We start from the raw sequence: 16,059 nt of genomic DNA, 5'->3' as shown, positions 1-16,059 counted from the left end.
TTCTAGTGTTCTTTTTGTTTTCTTTACCTGATTATTCAACACTTCTTAACCAGTTACATTCTTCTTCTTCTTCTCTATTTTCCTGGTGCTACTATCATCTGCACATGGATTCAACATCACCGAGATCCTTAAGTCGATCCTCGATTTCAGTATTTTCAATTCTCAGAGATCAATAGCTTGATATCGGCGAAAGTGCTTGTAGTTGTTAACGATCATTTGCGGTCGTTCAATTACTTAGCGGAGAATGATGTGAACAAAATCTTAAGCTTCCATGTGGTGTACGGTTACTACGACTTGACGAAGCTGGGGGCGATGACGACCAGGATGATTCTCCCCACACTTTATCAAGGAGCTAACTTGACTGCCAACTACGATAGGAATGTACAGTTACCTTTAGAGCGGCCGATTCAGACCCCGAATTGGATGTCAAGTGTCTTGGCTATGTTTATGCTCAACTCCATAGCATTTCGGTTTTACAGATTACTAGTATTATAAGGCTTCCTTCCATTTCATCGCAGTAACTATTGTTGCTTTTTGATCTGGTTGTCGAAGCCGACAAAAATAGAACTTGCTTATTAAAATTTATAATAGTTATAAGCATGGTCGAAATAACGGAAAAAGTGATGAGAGATTAATTTTATTATTAAATAAATAGAGAGATTTGTATATGTAAGAATTGAAAAAAAAATAAAGAAAGTAATTTAAAATAAAAATGCATTTAATATGATGATTGATTTTTATCAATATAGATCTTGTTATATTAATTTAAGACTAACACCATTTATCACAAAAGATAAATTTGCATTAATCTAAAATAGTTTGGTTATAGATTACCATAGAAAAAACACATGCATAATTCAATCTCAATTAAATGGAGAATCATCAAGAAAAAATTGAATAATTACTTCTCTTATTATCAAGATTTAAAACTCTAAGAGAAAAACACATAAGAATTCAAACTTAATAATAATTTTATCGAATTAAGAAACTCAATGCATTTAAAGTATCAAAGCACTAATTTGTTAATTTATCAAGAATATGAATTCATACCTTTAAACACTTTCTAAGTTATTTACCACTCGTATCAAAAATGTCTTGATTTATTGGTGCATATCAAGATGAATAAACCTAAGAAAAACTTACAAAGTTTATAAATCAATATATGCTTACTATGTATAAAATATATAAAGATATTTGCAATAGATGAAAAAGATTAAAAAAATAGAAGAACTTACTGAAATTTTGAATTAATAATCTTGAGAAAACTCTAACTAGAAAAAAGAGTTTAGTAACTTATGGAGAGGGATATCGACTATTAAGTTCTCCTCATTATCCTATTTATAATAGAAGTTATTTACATCTATAGGAACAATCGGCTTACATTAATACAATTCAAAATTTAATTCTACAAGATAAAAATTTAGGTTTAGTTTTAGTGAGATTTTTCTTTTTTTGGATCTTTTAGTGAGGCTTGTCAAACCTTCAAAATATCCAAATTTGACTAAAGCAAACAAATTGGAATATTTGAATGTTTAAACTTAGGAATTTATATAAAATATCATGTAAATATATGACTTATCACTTCCCCTTACAGGAAAATGTTAGCACCAGCTCCAGTACTAATTACTCAAGAGAAGAAGTCCCTAGCCTCGACCCCAATCCCAATCCCTTATCTAGCAACGACCCTGAAGTCAGCTCCTTCTCCGAAATCAATATCGACCCCATCTCTGACTCTTGCCCCTAAGCCAACCCTATCTCTAACCCCTATTCCTAAGCTAACCCTATCTCTGGATCTGACATTGATCTCTGCTCCTACCACTACCCCTACTACACTCCGACCCCGACTCTATTTGGACCATCAATGAATAAAACAATCAAAGCATCATGTGCATCCCCGCATCGTTAAATTAAACCAAACAACAATGGAACATCTTCATCCAAGACCAACCCGAGCAATAATGCACCACGTTCACCAAGGCTAAACCGAGCAACAATGCACCATCTTCCCCCAAGACCAAACCGAGCAACAATGCACCATCTTCACCAAAGACCAAACCTAACAACAACACATACTACAGCAAAAATGTTCTACAACGGCATTTTTAGTGGCATTTTGAGAGTAAATGCCACTAACTTTAAACATATAGCGGCGTTTACATTCTAAATGCCACAAAATGGTAACTTTAGCGGCATTTTTATACAAAACGTCGCGATAGAGTAGTACTTTAGCGGCATTTGTATAAAAATGTCGTAATAGAGTTCATCTATAGTGGCATTTTTCAACAAACGCCGCAATAGAGTAGTACTTTAGCAGCGTTTTTATAGAAACGCCGCAATAGGTTCATCCATAGTTGTGTTTCTCAACAAATGTCATGACAGAGTAGTACTTTAGCGGTGTTTGTATAAAAATGTCGTAATAGGGTTTATTTATAGTGGCGTTTTATCGATAAATGCCATAAAAGAGTAGTACTTTAGTGATGTTTTTATACAAATGCCACAATAGGGTTCATCTATAGTGGCATTTTTTCAACGAACGCTGCAACAGAATAGTTCTTTAGCGGCCTTTTTTTACAAACGCTGCAATAGTTTGATATGTTTGTGGCATTTGGATTTAAAAACGCCGCAAATTTTAAAAGTTTTATCTCCCATCAGCCTAATCTAACCTTATATTTCCGTAACCTTTTCTACTTCCCGTCGATCTCCCCTTTTATTTTCCCTAACCTTTTCTTCTTCTCTAACCTTTTCGGTCCCTATTTGCTTCGCCAATTCCTCCCTTCCTATTCTCTCGACCTTTCCTTTGATCGTCTCCTCGATTCCTCTCCTTTCGACGCCGATCAATCTCTTCTAATCAATCACGCTCACAACCTAGGTTGCCTCTTCCTCCGTGTCGTGAATTGCTCCGCTCGCAAACGTACTTCGCTTCATTACTTCGTCGCTTAAGCTTGGTATAGTACCTGGAACAACTGGGTCTCTTGGTTCCAGTCAACCGTTGGTTTATACCATCAGGAACTCTGTAGATGTATCCAACTTTGCATGGAATGATAAAAGGACCAGGCAAGGGAAGGAATCATCCATTCTTACAAGGTCATGCTTGTATCCATTAAGTGGGGACAATGGAGCCACTGGGTATGGTTCAATGCATTAAATACTTGTTTAGAATCGATAATGTGTGACTATTTGTTCTGATTAGTTGCTTTTTTCCTACTGTAAGGATTCTTTTGAGGAGGTTGCATCTTTACAATATCCAAAAAAATGGATAATGCATCACTTTGTGTGGCATTAGCAGCATGTCCTTCTTTACTTGATTTGGAAATTGTTGGCCTGTGAGTTTCCTTATTTAAGCGGGTTCAACACTTTTCTTTCTTACCAACACAACCCATCTTGCTTTTCCTTATTTTTTTCCTTCTGTCCACTTGATTTTGCAGTAAGCTATTGTAGTTGGATGATGTTATGAGCAGTAAAAGCTTAAAAGTTGTTTCTTAATATAGATTTATTGATAAAATTACAAAACTCACAGAGAGATTGATTTTCAAGTGCATGATCATAAATCAGTGTACAAATATTCATAAAGAGCTGAGCAACTGAATTCAAATATGGGTATTAGTTAAACAATGAACAATCACTTTGTTATTATCCGAATCATTTCAGTTCTTAACACAGTCTAATGTGCAATTCGTGATGACAATACTGATTTAGATAGTAATTGTTTTAGAAGAGTAGTTGGTGTTTTTATATTCAACCTTCTAAGTTGTTGTCCCTCCTTTTAATGCAGTCATGTTGAGCTGAGGCAAACCTTGATGTCAGTGAGCTCAAACTGTCACTTCATAGAGCATTTATTCATTGAGTCTTCCAAAACATGTACTAAGTTTGTTCGTGATTTTTTCTTTTCTAAATGCTCGAAATGTCTTCTTAAAGTGTTATGATAATGTAGGAGGTGATGAAAGCTTGAAATCGCCAACATGTTTTGAGCTGGTGAACAATTGTCCTAATCTTTCTTCTTTGTCGCTGAGAGGCTTTAAACTGCATGATTATAAAGTTCGCATACTTGTTAAGGTATGCACTCATTTAATGTTGTTTAAAATTTTCTCTGTTTTGGTTTGCATTGCAAGAGCATGCTTAATGGAATGAAATCTTGTCAAACATTTAAAATCCCATGAATAAATTGATAGGGGGACAGGGTTTCATGATACTTTATTCAGGTCCTTTTTGCTAATTTTTTTCTTTTCTTGATTTTTTTACTTGCATATAGCAATTTTTTAAATAGGGACAAATTCAACTTTTCCCAATAAAATCAGAAATTCTAAATTGGTTTCTTGACAAGGTTCAATGGCAATGGTTTGAAAGTATTTAGGAAGGGTGGGTATGCAACTTTGCATACATTTATTTTGTTTTCTGGAAGAATGGTGATCCTCTTTTATTATACTCTTTTATTATACTAAACTGAACGGTGGTCTTATCACTTGCAGGGATTTCGTAAACTTAAATATGTTGATTTTTCAACGTCATACTCGATCACTGGAACCTTTTTGAGGTCCATACAACCCTTGTCAACCATACTTATGAGATTCTTTTGAAGTCTTTTTTTTTTTAAACTTATTTTTACAAACTACTCAGAAGTTCTCTCTTTGATCAGGAATTTGGGAAATGGCAGTGGTGGTGATCTACTATAGGTTTTAATATTGAGGGACTGCATGCATCTAAGAGAGGTGAGGACTAAAGAAGCACTTCCTTCTACAGAAAACACCTCACTGTCCTGTCTGACTTTTTAATTCTCACACAGATGCAAGTTGCTCAGTTCTTGACAGCTGTTTTTGAAGGAGATTTTAAGTTTCTTAAACATCTTGTGAGTGAAGTTCATATGTAAATATGATTTCACAGTACTTACTTTTTGGTGATTCTACTTTTGACCGTGCTTCCTTTCATCTATAGGACATATCTAATAGGGAAGGTTTATCTTCTTAAGGTGACTGGTATCAGAGATCTTATAACTCCAGGTAAATAAATCCTTTGCGAGTTCTTTTCTACTGATGACGTTGGTTTTTCTTTTATTAACATCTAATGTTGTTGTATCTCATGTAGTTTTATTCCTTTGAAGCAGGTTTCGGAAGTAAGACCTGATGTTTGTTTGCTGGCTAAGTTTCCATCAGAAGGTTGGTATGGTTTACTATTATACTTATTTAGTGGTTGCAATATTCTTTTACTATTTTTAACCCTCGAATAAACATTTTTAGTTAAGAAAATGGGAAGTTGCATCTTTGTATTTATTCAGATTTGAAGTTGAAGAAGTTCTTGTACATTATTCCATCGCCAAATATCTTATCATGTTTTTTCTTCTAGTTTATCTTCTTGTAATATATTATCTCTGAATCATTTTTTCATTGTTGTTTGAATTGAAGGTACATTCCTGATGAAAAGAATCAACTGAAGTTGCAAATCAATACAAATTGCCACTAGAAGATTGTTTTGTTCTATTGAACAATGTTTTTAAAATTGAAAGAGAAATAACTTAGACGAAATTCTAGTTAACAATATTGAACTATGTTACATTTTAATTTATTTTATAAATTTTGATTTATTTTTCTACATAATTTGTGTCGTAATTAAATTTTTTAAGTTTATTGTTATTAGATAATGCTATAGAATATTAAATTTGTGTAATGTAAAGTACAAAATGATATATGCGAAATCAGTTAACAATAGCGGCATTTGTAAATAAAAGCCACCATAAGTTAGGTTCTTTTGTGGCGTTTTGTGAAGAAACACCACTAATGACCACACATTTGCGGCGTTTGTTAAAAAATGCCACTATATACGTAGTTAATAACGGCATTTTTTACCACAAACACCGCTAAATATCATAACATGTAGCGGCGTTTTAGAAAACAAACGCCACTAAAGACAAGGTAATTAGCGGCGTTTTTCTTAAAACGACGCTATAGATCTTGACCTTCGGCGTTTTCCTTAAAAACGTGCTATTGAACTTAACCTTTTGCGGCGTTTTTAAGAAAAACGTCACTATAGAGCTGGACCTTTTACGGCATTTTGTTAGCGGCGCTTCTTGCGGATTTTTTACATACGCCGGGAAAATTTTTAGTGGCGCTGAAAAACACCGCTATAGAGCTAAAAAAAGCCGCTAAAAACCTATATTGTTGTAGTGGCACCACCTCCATTAAACGCTTACCCAATCAACAATTCACCATCTCCATCCAAGTTTAAACCACCACCTCCATCCAGGGCTAAACCAAGCATTAATGTACCATATGAAGTCCCATCCGAATCGAACTCGACTACACCACTGATCGCTTCACCACCAATGGAGTCTAGTGATGAGGGTGACAATTTGCATCCTTCAACAGCATCGCTGCCTAAAACATCTTGCAATAAACCACCAGCCCCGGCTACTTCTGTTCAAGTTCCAAGTCCTGCTAAATCTACTGCACCAGAATACATAAGCTCTGGGAATTATCTTGCTTCCATCCTTATGATTCTCATTGAGACTCGATTCTTCTTTAACATTGATAGATTGATTAGATTGTTTCTTGGATTTTAATCTTTGGGTTGTATTCATATACCATGATGACATTTTCTAATCTATTATGATGGCATTTTTCAATCATCGTTACTCGATTCTACAAATCTCAATGCGTTAAAAAAGGATTCTCTTTGTATGAACAACTAGGGAAAAAAATAAAACCCAGATTTTTAAGAACCAAGTTGATCTAACGGTGAAAACCAACTAATGAGGAAAGTTTATTTAGAATATAGAAAAATTAGATCCAACCATTATTGGATAGTTGGGTTCTCTAGGTTTCCTTATGCACCATTGTGTTTCTCCCATTTCAAATATTCCATTGCAGTACTATAAGAATCGTAAATCCATTTTCATCAAGGATATCAACGGCTATGATAATAGAACAGTCTTTCACTTTGATTAGAGAGCTTGAAGACAATATCTCAATCTTGTCCAACCTTATTTTAGTCGAAACTATCTCTAAACCCTAAAAATAATATTTTCATTGTGAAGCCACATGGTATAAAATCCAATTCTCGTAGCTCTTGTTTCATGCAACAGTTTTCATAGTGGTCTTCCTTCAAGAAATAAACAATAAAATAAAGTTTGTTTAATAAAGTGTATCAAGTGTCTCCCATGTCGACTTCAAAACCATCTACATTCTTCTTCTTCGTGGTGATATTATCAAGTGCACATGGATTCAACATCACCGAGATCCTTCAACCGCTCCCACATTTCAGCATTTTTAATTCACTTTTGGGTGGTACAGGGTTGACGGAAGTGATCAACGACATGATATCCGTGACGGTGCTTGTGGTGGCCGACGATCAGTTACGGTCCTTCAATTACTTAGCGGAGGATGAAGTGAGGAAAATCTTGAGCTTCCTTGTGGTGTATGGTTATTATGATCAGACGAGGCTCAAAGCCTTGACGGCCAGGACGATCCTCCCCACGGTTTACCAAGGATCTACCTTGACTGCTAACTACGACGGAAATGGTGCGGTTAGCTTTAGAGCGGCCGATTCAGGTCCCGAAATGGATGTCAAGTTGCTCGACACTGTTGAAGATAAGCCCCATAGCATTTCGGTTTTACAGATTGCTAGTACCATAAGGCTTGGCTCCGTATGCTGCTCCGAAAGCTTCCTCTCCTAGGAAAATGTTAGCATCAACAACAGCTCCTGCGTCTAGTACTCAAGAGAAGAAGTCTCCAGTCCTGACCCCGACCCCAACCCTTTCTCCTGCACCGCCTCCGAAGCAGACTCATTCTCCGGCACCGGTATCGGCCCCTAAGCCAACCCCATCTCTGGCCCCCTCCTCGAAGTCGACTCCTTCTTCGACACCAGTACCAGCCCCTAAGCCAACCCATAGTATCAAGACGGACATTACGTAACGTGTTATGGGTGTCGCGGGCGTGATCTCTTTCTCAAAAATCACCATACGTCTAAAATATTATATTTAAACATTTTATAGTTATCTTTTAATATACTAATATTAATATATTTTTTAATATTTTATTTTGAAAATAAAAATTTAATTTTATAGGTAAAAATTTATTAAAAACAAATAAACCATAAAAATGTTATCATACTGGATAATAGGTAATAACAATTATAATGTTAATGAATAACATATAAACAATATCACTAAAATCATATCAAATTTTTTATATTGCAACATAAAAATGTTCATTTTACGTAACTTAGAAAGAAAAAAATGCATAACTAGAAATTTAAAAATTATATATCTTACAGTTCACCACCAAAATGAATGTCATGATGGATCTAAAGTATTTTCATCTTCGTCATTGTCTTGGTTTTGATTCTTTCCTATTCTATGTGAAGAATACATCATATTATGTGCATCATAAGATACATCATTGGTAGGAAACATGTTGTATGATAAATGATGACAAAAAAAATCATAACTTGGATTTTATTCATGGTAAGGTGGATAACATTAATTTGGTTGGTAAAAATGAGAATCATGAGATAATTCACTAATTTCATCATCATATTTCATTATCATTTGTAGTTGAACTATATGATGATGAACCTGCAAATGAATCATAAAATTATTCTCTCATTCTCCTATGAGTTCTATCATCATCATCTCTTTTATTTTGTGATGCATTTGTTCTATATAAACCTGAATTATCATCGTAATGATATATGGACGTACATTGATCTCCATAAAAACAGTAGAATAAATGTGTCTATAATCTGGTTGGTACATACCTTCATTATCACCATCATGATCATCACAACCAATATCATAATCGTCACCGTCATCATCATCATCATCATAACTTAACGTCGATAGTTGAGCATTTTCCTCATCAGATGGAGTAGGTGAACTGTTCATATCTTCACCTTGAGTTTCTTTATCAATTTCATTAACTCCTCAGGTAACCATGAGAAATTTTGTTCACTATCAAGTGTAGCATTTTCTCTTTCTTCAATCCATGCATTTAATATGTCATCTTCTTCAAAAATATTTTCAAGATTAATCGGATTAAAACACATTTCTAATTTTTGTGCACTTTTTCTTTATGTGTGTCTCAGCTTCAACCTCATATTATAATGTTTTGAAGTTTTTTATGCTTGAGCCTATTTCTCTTTTTTGTATGGATTAAACTAAAAGTACTCCAATTACGCTCACAATTTGAAGATGAAGTTGTTTGACTCAAAACTTTGACAGCGATGCGTTGAAGTTGCGGTACACAATTTCCATAATTAATCCACAATTATTAAGATATAATTTATAAAGTATTTATACAAATATATTTATTATCTACAAAACTATAGAGGACAAATTCTTTTTGTTTACCAGGGCTAGTCTTCAAAATTCCAGCTTGAGCTAATGGTGTTCCAAAAAAATCCATTTTGTCTAGATATAGTAACAACTAAAAAATAAATGAATTAGTAGTTTAAACATTCAATTTAATTTAAAATTAATCCCATCAATTTTATATATGAGAAAATTTTAATTTTAATTTTAATTAATTTAATTTTAAAATAACGTTAATAAATAATTTAATTAATTCAAATTTAAGTAACTAACTTTAAACATAACTATTACAATATTATTAATGATATATATATTTATAATCCAATTTTAAGAATTAAATTAGACCAATTCATCTATGTAATATTATATTTCAGATAATTTAAAGTTTATTGTGCCGTTATGGTGCAATTTATAGCGTGTTGCGGTGTTACATAACGGTTTTTTACCGTAACAATCATGATGTGGTTCTCTTATCGCGTTGCGCCGACATTACGTCGCAGTAACCTTAAAAAATGTTACGATGCGGGCGTTACGTTATGTTGCGACTGCAATTTAGTACTATGAGCCAACCCATCTTCGGCCCCGACTCCTAGGCCGACCACATCTCCGACCCCTGCCCCTACCATTAACCCTCCTCCTTCCCCAGCCCCGACTCTATCAGAACCATCTACGAATAAAACAAGCAAAGCACCGGGTGTATCCCTGCATCGACGTAAAACTAAACCAAGAAACAATGGACCATCTTCATCCAAGACCAAACCGAGCAACAATGGACCATCTTCATCAAAGACCAAATCGAGCAACAATGCAGGATCTACGCTCAAGGCTGAACCAAGCAGCAATGCACCACCTCGATCCAACGCTAACCCAAGCAACAATCCACCACCTCCATTAAAGGTTAAACCAAGCACTAATGCACCATCTCCATCCAAGGCTAAACCAATCATTAATCGACCATCTGAAGCTCCATCCAAATCGAACTCGAGCTCGACTACACCGCCGGTGGTTGCGCCGACAGAGGATTATAGTGACGAATATGACAACGTCCAGCCTTCAGCAGCATCGCCGCCTAAACCATCTAGCAATACACCACCACCGGCCCCGGCCACTTCTATTCATGCTCCAGATCCTGCTAAATCTACTGCACCTGAAAGTATAAGTTCTGGGAATTATCTTGCTTCAATTCTTATGATTCCGATTGCGTCTCGGTTCTCGTTTAACTTGTTTGATAGATTGGTTGGTTTGTTTCTTGAATTTTAATCTTTGGGTTGTACTCATCTACCATGATGACGTTTTTCAATCTTTGATAAATTCGAGTTGCGAATCATTACTCGACTCGACAAATCTCAATTCACATTAAAAAAAAAGAAGCATTCTCCTCGTATACATTAATGGTAAAAAACTAAAATTATAGTAATTATTTTAATTAAAAAGTAAACATATCATCAGTTTATTTAATGATTCGATATCAAAATCAAATATTATTAATTAGTTTTTTTGGTAATCAAAATTAAATATATTTTATAATTTAGTGACTAAATAAGTGATTTATTTAAATTTTTCTGATAATAACTATGTTTATTTTTATCGTTTGATATTTAAATTATACTCATTTTAATAGTATTTATTATAAACTTAAATATTTATCATTTCTGTCACAGTTTACCTTAAAAAATGTCACTAAAATATGACACATAAGGTGTTCTTGTTGATACTTAAATTATTATTTATTTTATGTGTTTTATTTATTTAAATTTTAATTAATGAACATGAAAGTAAATTAAAGTTATTTTTGGATGGAAAAGGTCTACAGTCAATATATATAGCAAATAAGATCAATATGGATGGGGCGGTATCCACCATTAGAGGCGATGCAACAATTAGAACACTTAAGGACGATGAAGCAAGCTAAATCTTGAATTTTCTAATAACATAGGAAATTGTTCGGTAAAACTTGCGTTGAGCATTAATTTAGGATTAATATAAGATAATATTTGTTCAAAAATAATTCGTTTATATTCTTGATATTTCTGATGTTCGAAATCGGCACCTCAAATAATAATAACGATTCTTTTACTACTAAAGTCATTTGGTTCGTACGAGATTAAATATTAAGAAACTTGTAATCGAAATGAATAATAACGATGCAGTTCGAATAGCTCTTGGGACTTCAAATATACTTTGTGATCATGCTACAGTGAAGTTAATCAAAAATTTATATAGAAGAAATTAAAAATATAAATCAATCAGATCACGCGTGAACAGAATCACATCAAATGCTTCGATGAAACTATGTCGTGACCAACCCTTAAGCAAGTCTCTATTCATTGCTGCGCCACCATTGATGAAAGTCATTGCTGTACAATGAACGTTGATAACTGCTGAATAAACATTAGATTTTCTTCTAAGCTATATATATATATATATCAAATAATAATTTACGTACGAGAATGAAATGAGAAAAAGAAGTAGATACTAAAGTGAAAAATAAGTATAATTTAGAGGTTAAATCTTAATAAAGCCTCCAGTAAAAAAAACTGTAAAAAATCTGATAACTTGTCATAACTATCTGCCACAAATATTGCCTTAATTAGTAGACATTCCGAAAATCCACCAAAAAAACTCCTCTCTCTCTCTCTCTCTCAATTTTCCTTTTTCTTTTTCTTTGGAAGAACGATTCAATATCTCGAAGGCATCAATGGCATCCGAAAGCGTGTATGTCGAGCATTGTAAAGGCATCAATGGCCTCGACAAGATCATCTTGAGGGAGAATCGCGGTTTCTCTGCTGAGGTTTTTCCGTTCCATTCTCTCTTTTTTCTCTTCTCCACGATCTTGCGTTTGCATTTTGTTGACCGATCAACTTGTTTCTTTTGTGATTATACCTCGGAATCTTGAAATATGTGTTGAAATGTTAACCGCATTGCAAGAAGCACCTTCGTTTTTGAAGAGATTTACGTTATTTGTTCTGTTAATTATTCGTTTTATAGATTTGGATCCTGCGATTATATTGTTGTCTCTATTATGAAACTAACTTCTGATGATTTGATCTTGTAACGGTTTGGATCAATAATTCTTATATTTATTGAATAAGTTTGCATTGAATTTAGATTAAAGAATGATTCATTCTTTTGTTGCAGCAGGAAATAGTTTGAATGTGTTTTGTATTGAAAAGAAGAGAAAGGAAGCTAAAATGTTTGAAGATCCAAAAATTGTATGAATAAATTGAACAACATAGTAGGAAAGGTTCTTGAAACCAAATTTGAGGTGCAATATTAAGCACATGTTTACTATTCGTGCAAGTTTTAATTAGTGAAAACTTTCCATCTGGAACATTTTTGTTGAGATGATGGGAGAAAATAAACTATTATCATTATTATTATTATTATTGAGAATAACTATTACTATTATTTACTTCCAAGTATGGATAGTGGAGAATGTTTACAGGAAATTACTTATAGTATTCTTTGACACATAAATTTTTTTATATGTTTTAAAGTGGAAAGAGCTCATTCCATGTGTATAAGATGCTTTCCATGTTCCTTTTCAATGATAAATAGTGAAGTTAATGTTGAATTATTATCTTCTGTACTAGTGTACTTAAATTGGGACGTCATGATCAATTCAATCTGCTTCTAGAGGTTGTGATCTCTATTAGCTATGAAATCCATTTTAGTATCCTGCAAGGAACCTGTCATCTAACCATCACCACCCCTTGTTTTTGTTTTGGGGCCTTCTTTTTCTTTTCTTTTCTTTTCTTTTCTGTGATAAGCCTTAGTCTTAAAATTAATTGTTTTGTTTGATTACGGTCAAAAATCAATTTGTTGGAACTAGTGTTCTTGAAATCCTAATTCATGAACTCAGGAAATCATGATTTCCTCTTACGTAGTGTTTTTTATTCTTCCCTCCTCCACCTTCTTCATTTCCTTTTTCTTAACATGAAAAACTTATTTAACGGTTTCTTGTATTCATACTAATTTATTTTCCTTAAACAGGTGTATCTCTATGGAGGCCAAGTCACGTCTTGGAAGAATGAACGCAGGGAACAGTTGCTTTTCCTTAGTAGTAAGGTGCCCGTTTTAGAATTCTTCTTGTTAGAAACTATTTAGCTTAAGAATTTAAATTCATTGCAATTACCTCTTCTCCTACCATTTAAGATATATGCTTCATCATTAGAAATAGTCTCCGAATACACGTGCAATGGTTCATGTCTCATGGAATAAATTTGATCACATCAGTCATCAGTGGTGGTACTAAGTTATCATTTGCTCCTACTTGGGCTACTATTTGCAAGTTATAGTATTTTCTAGGTGTTTGATTAATACCTAATGCTACTTCTTTATGAACAGGTTAGTGCTCAAAAAATAAACAAAATAAATATTCTCTGGTATTTTTGTATTTAGAGGGGAGTATTAAAATGCCCACCGCATATGTATACTTACCTTTTGATGTAGGCAAGGATTCTAATTATTTGTAAAGTACAAAATAATTATAATTGAAAAGTCGATGCGTGTTGATTTTTAATAGGAAAGAGTGCTTCAATTTAAATGGATCAACCAACTATTTGTGATTGCCTTTTCAATTAAATGTGAGTTCTTTCTGTAGGCTATTTTTCAGCCACCTAAGCCTATCCGTGGAGGTATACCAATCTGTTTTCCTCAAGTATGTGCTTGCAAGATCTGTTTCTCTCTTTTGCATTTTTATTTCTTTGTTTCAATTTTAATTCTTGAGCCATGCAGTTTGGGAATATGGATTCTCTTGAGCAACATGGATTTGCAAGAAATCGATTATGGAGTGTTGATCCTGATCCACCACCATGTTCATCACATGCTTCTGCTAGGGCATTCGTTGACTTAATTCTCACTCACTCAGAAGAGGAGTTGAAGATCTGGCCTCACAGGTGCATTGCTCTATATGAAATTTGATTTATTTAACACAGTTCCTAAATTGACATCTTGATTTTAATGCCCTTATTAAGAAAAATTTTTAACTGCTGTCTGGACCAGATTGTGTATCCTCTATTCCAGTTTTTGTAATCCATGGCATCAGTTTGTGTGCTGTTTTAGAGTTAACCCATATCTAGTTTTAAGATCAATCTTAAATGTTCTCTGGAACTGCTTTGTGCTTAGATTTATGGATTAACTGATTACATTTATGTGGCGTTACCTATGCATGTTAGATGGATACTGAAGTCCTATCGTGTGAATTAAGGGATATTCAATTTTGTGCAGGTTTGAGTATCGGTTGAGGGTAGCTCTGAGTCCTGCTGGTGATTTGATGTTGACTTCCCGCATTCGAAATACAAACACCGATGGAAAGTCATTTACATTTACATTTGCCTATCATACCTATTTTTCCGTCTCTGATATCAGGTATTTATCTTGCAATCTACTGGCTTTTAGTCGTGAGAATCTCTGCATTTAAACACAGTATCATGCACCTGAATTTGACCATTTGCATGTTGTTTTAATTAACAATGCTGGATAGTATTATCTACTTCTCTTTAACCTGTGGAAACCTTATGAGATGCAATCTCTGGTGAACATTCCATGATGAAATTTCCCCATATACGATATCAAAGTCATGCTTTGTCTCAGAACATAAGTTGTTTATTTATGTGAATGATTCATATCCTTGCATGATGGTCTTCAAAAATAATAATTTATCTGCTCTTTTTCTTAAATTATTTTTTGAAGTTAAAAGAATGTTCTGTATCCAGATGTTGCTGCTATGATATTTTTCTAGGAATTATTCTTTGTTCTACTTCTATACTATTCATTTTGTATTTACTTTTATTTAGTGAAGTGCGAGTGGAAGGACTAGAGACACTGGATTATTTGGATAACCTGCAGAACAGGGAGCGGTTCACTGAACAAGGGGATGCATTAACATTTGAATCAGAAGTTAGTGTCAATTTAATTTTAAGCAGGCTTATGTTTCGCTGTCTTTCAATTCTAATTTGTTTTTATTGTTTAATTGTTCTATGTTTATTGTTCTTGTTGATGAAAAAGGTGGACAAAATATACCTCAGTACACCAACAAAAATTGCCATCCTGGACCATGAAAGGAAGCGAACATTCGAGTTAAGAAAGGATGGACTACCCGACGCCGGTGAGTTTATTATTGCCCCTATACACTTCCATCCTAATTTAGAACTCTCTGTATAAAACATGTCTTTATTTCAGTCGTGTGGAATCCCTGGGACAAGAAAGCAAAGGCAATGGCTGATTTCGGTGATGAAGAATATAAGCATATGCTTTGTGTAGAGGCTGCTTGTGTGGAGAAGCCTATCACCTTGAAACCCGGTGAGGAGTGGAAAGGAAGGCAGGAGATCTCGGCTGTTCCTTCGAGTTACTGCAGTGGACATATCGACCCACGTAGAGTAAACTTCACCGGTTAAAGACCGGCTTCTTCTTCGGCATCCCTTGTACAGTTCTAATCGTAAGATCCAAATTCGGCCTCCTTCAACTGGCTTCTCAGATGCTAAGCATTTAGTTACAGATTGTCTCCATCTCTAAATCTTCACATAAAGAGCGGTAACTTTGCCCATCATTCTTTGGATGGTTCTGATTGATTACCGCCCTATTATTCTTTTATTTCTTCTTTTCCAGCGTTCCATTCAGGGTTTAGTAGCCAAGTACTGGGCCCTTTATTGCATTTTGAAGACCATTTGCTTACTCATATAGTACGACTTTCTGACAATTGAACAATTGATTTAATGGTCTGCCAGTTTGGTAATAAAATCCGCTGCTGTCAGCTTTCT

General features: G+C 34.2%; 2 protein-coding genes and 1 pseudogene across 2 annotated transcripts; all 3 read left to right on the top strand.

Moving 5' to 3' along the window:
- The first annotated feature begins 2,926 nt into the window (after positions 1 to 2,926).
- On the top strand, positions 2,927 to 6,550 carry LOC120179654 (annotated as a pseudogene).
- A 597-nt stretch (positions 6,551 to 7,147) lies between these two features.
- Positions 7,148 to 7,663, top strand: LOC120179653 (fasciclin-like arabinogalactan protein 14). Its single transcript, XM_039185192.1, has one exon. The coding sequence runs from the start codon at positions 7,148 to 7,150 to the stop codon at positions 7,661 to 7,663; it is 516 nt and encodes a 171-aa protein (XP_039041123.1).
- A 4,292-nt stretch (positions 7,664 to 11,955) lies between these two features.
- Positions 11,956 to 15,814, top strand: LOC120179624 (putative glucose-6-phosphate 1-epimerase). The gene is made up of 8 exons (XM_039185183.1): positions 11,956 to 12,089; positions 13,292 to 13,366; positions 13,902 to 13,958; positions 14,036 to 14,196; positions 14,528 to 14,668; positions 15,097 to 15,199; positions 15,308 to 15,407; positions 15,482 to 15,814. Exons 1-8 carry the CDS (start codon positions 11,997 to 11,999, stop codon positions 15,694 to 15,696), a joined length of 945 nt encoding a protein of 314 aa, XP_039041114.1. The 5' UTR covers positions 11,956 to 11,996; the 3' UTR covers positions 15,697 to 15,814.
- The last annotated feature ends 245 nt before the right edge of the window (positions 15,815 to 16,059 follow it).

Source organism: Hibiscus syriacus, unplaced genomic scaffold (assembly GCF_006381635.1).
Source record: "Hibiscus syriacus cultivar Baekdansim isolate YM2019G1 unplaced genomic scaffold, ASM638163v2 tig00112443_pilon, whole genome shotgun sequence".
Classification (NCBI taxonomy): Eukaryota; Viridiplantae; Streptophyta; class Magnoliopsida; order Malvales; family Malvaceae; genus Hibiscus; species Hibiscus syriacus.
This window is presented reverse-complemented; position numbering and strand designations above follow the sequence as displayed.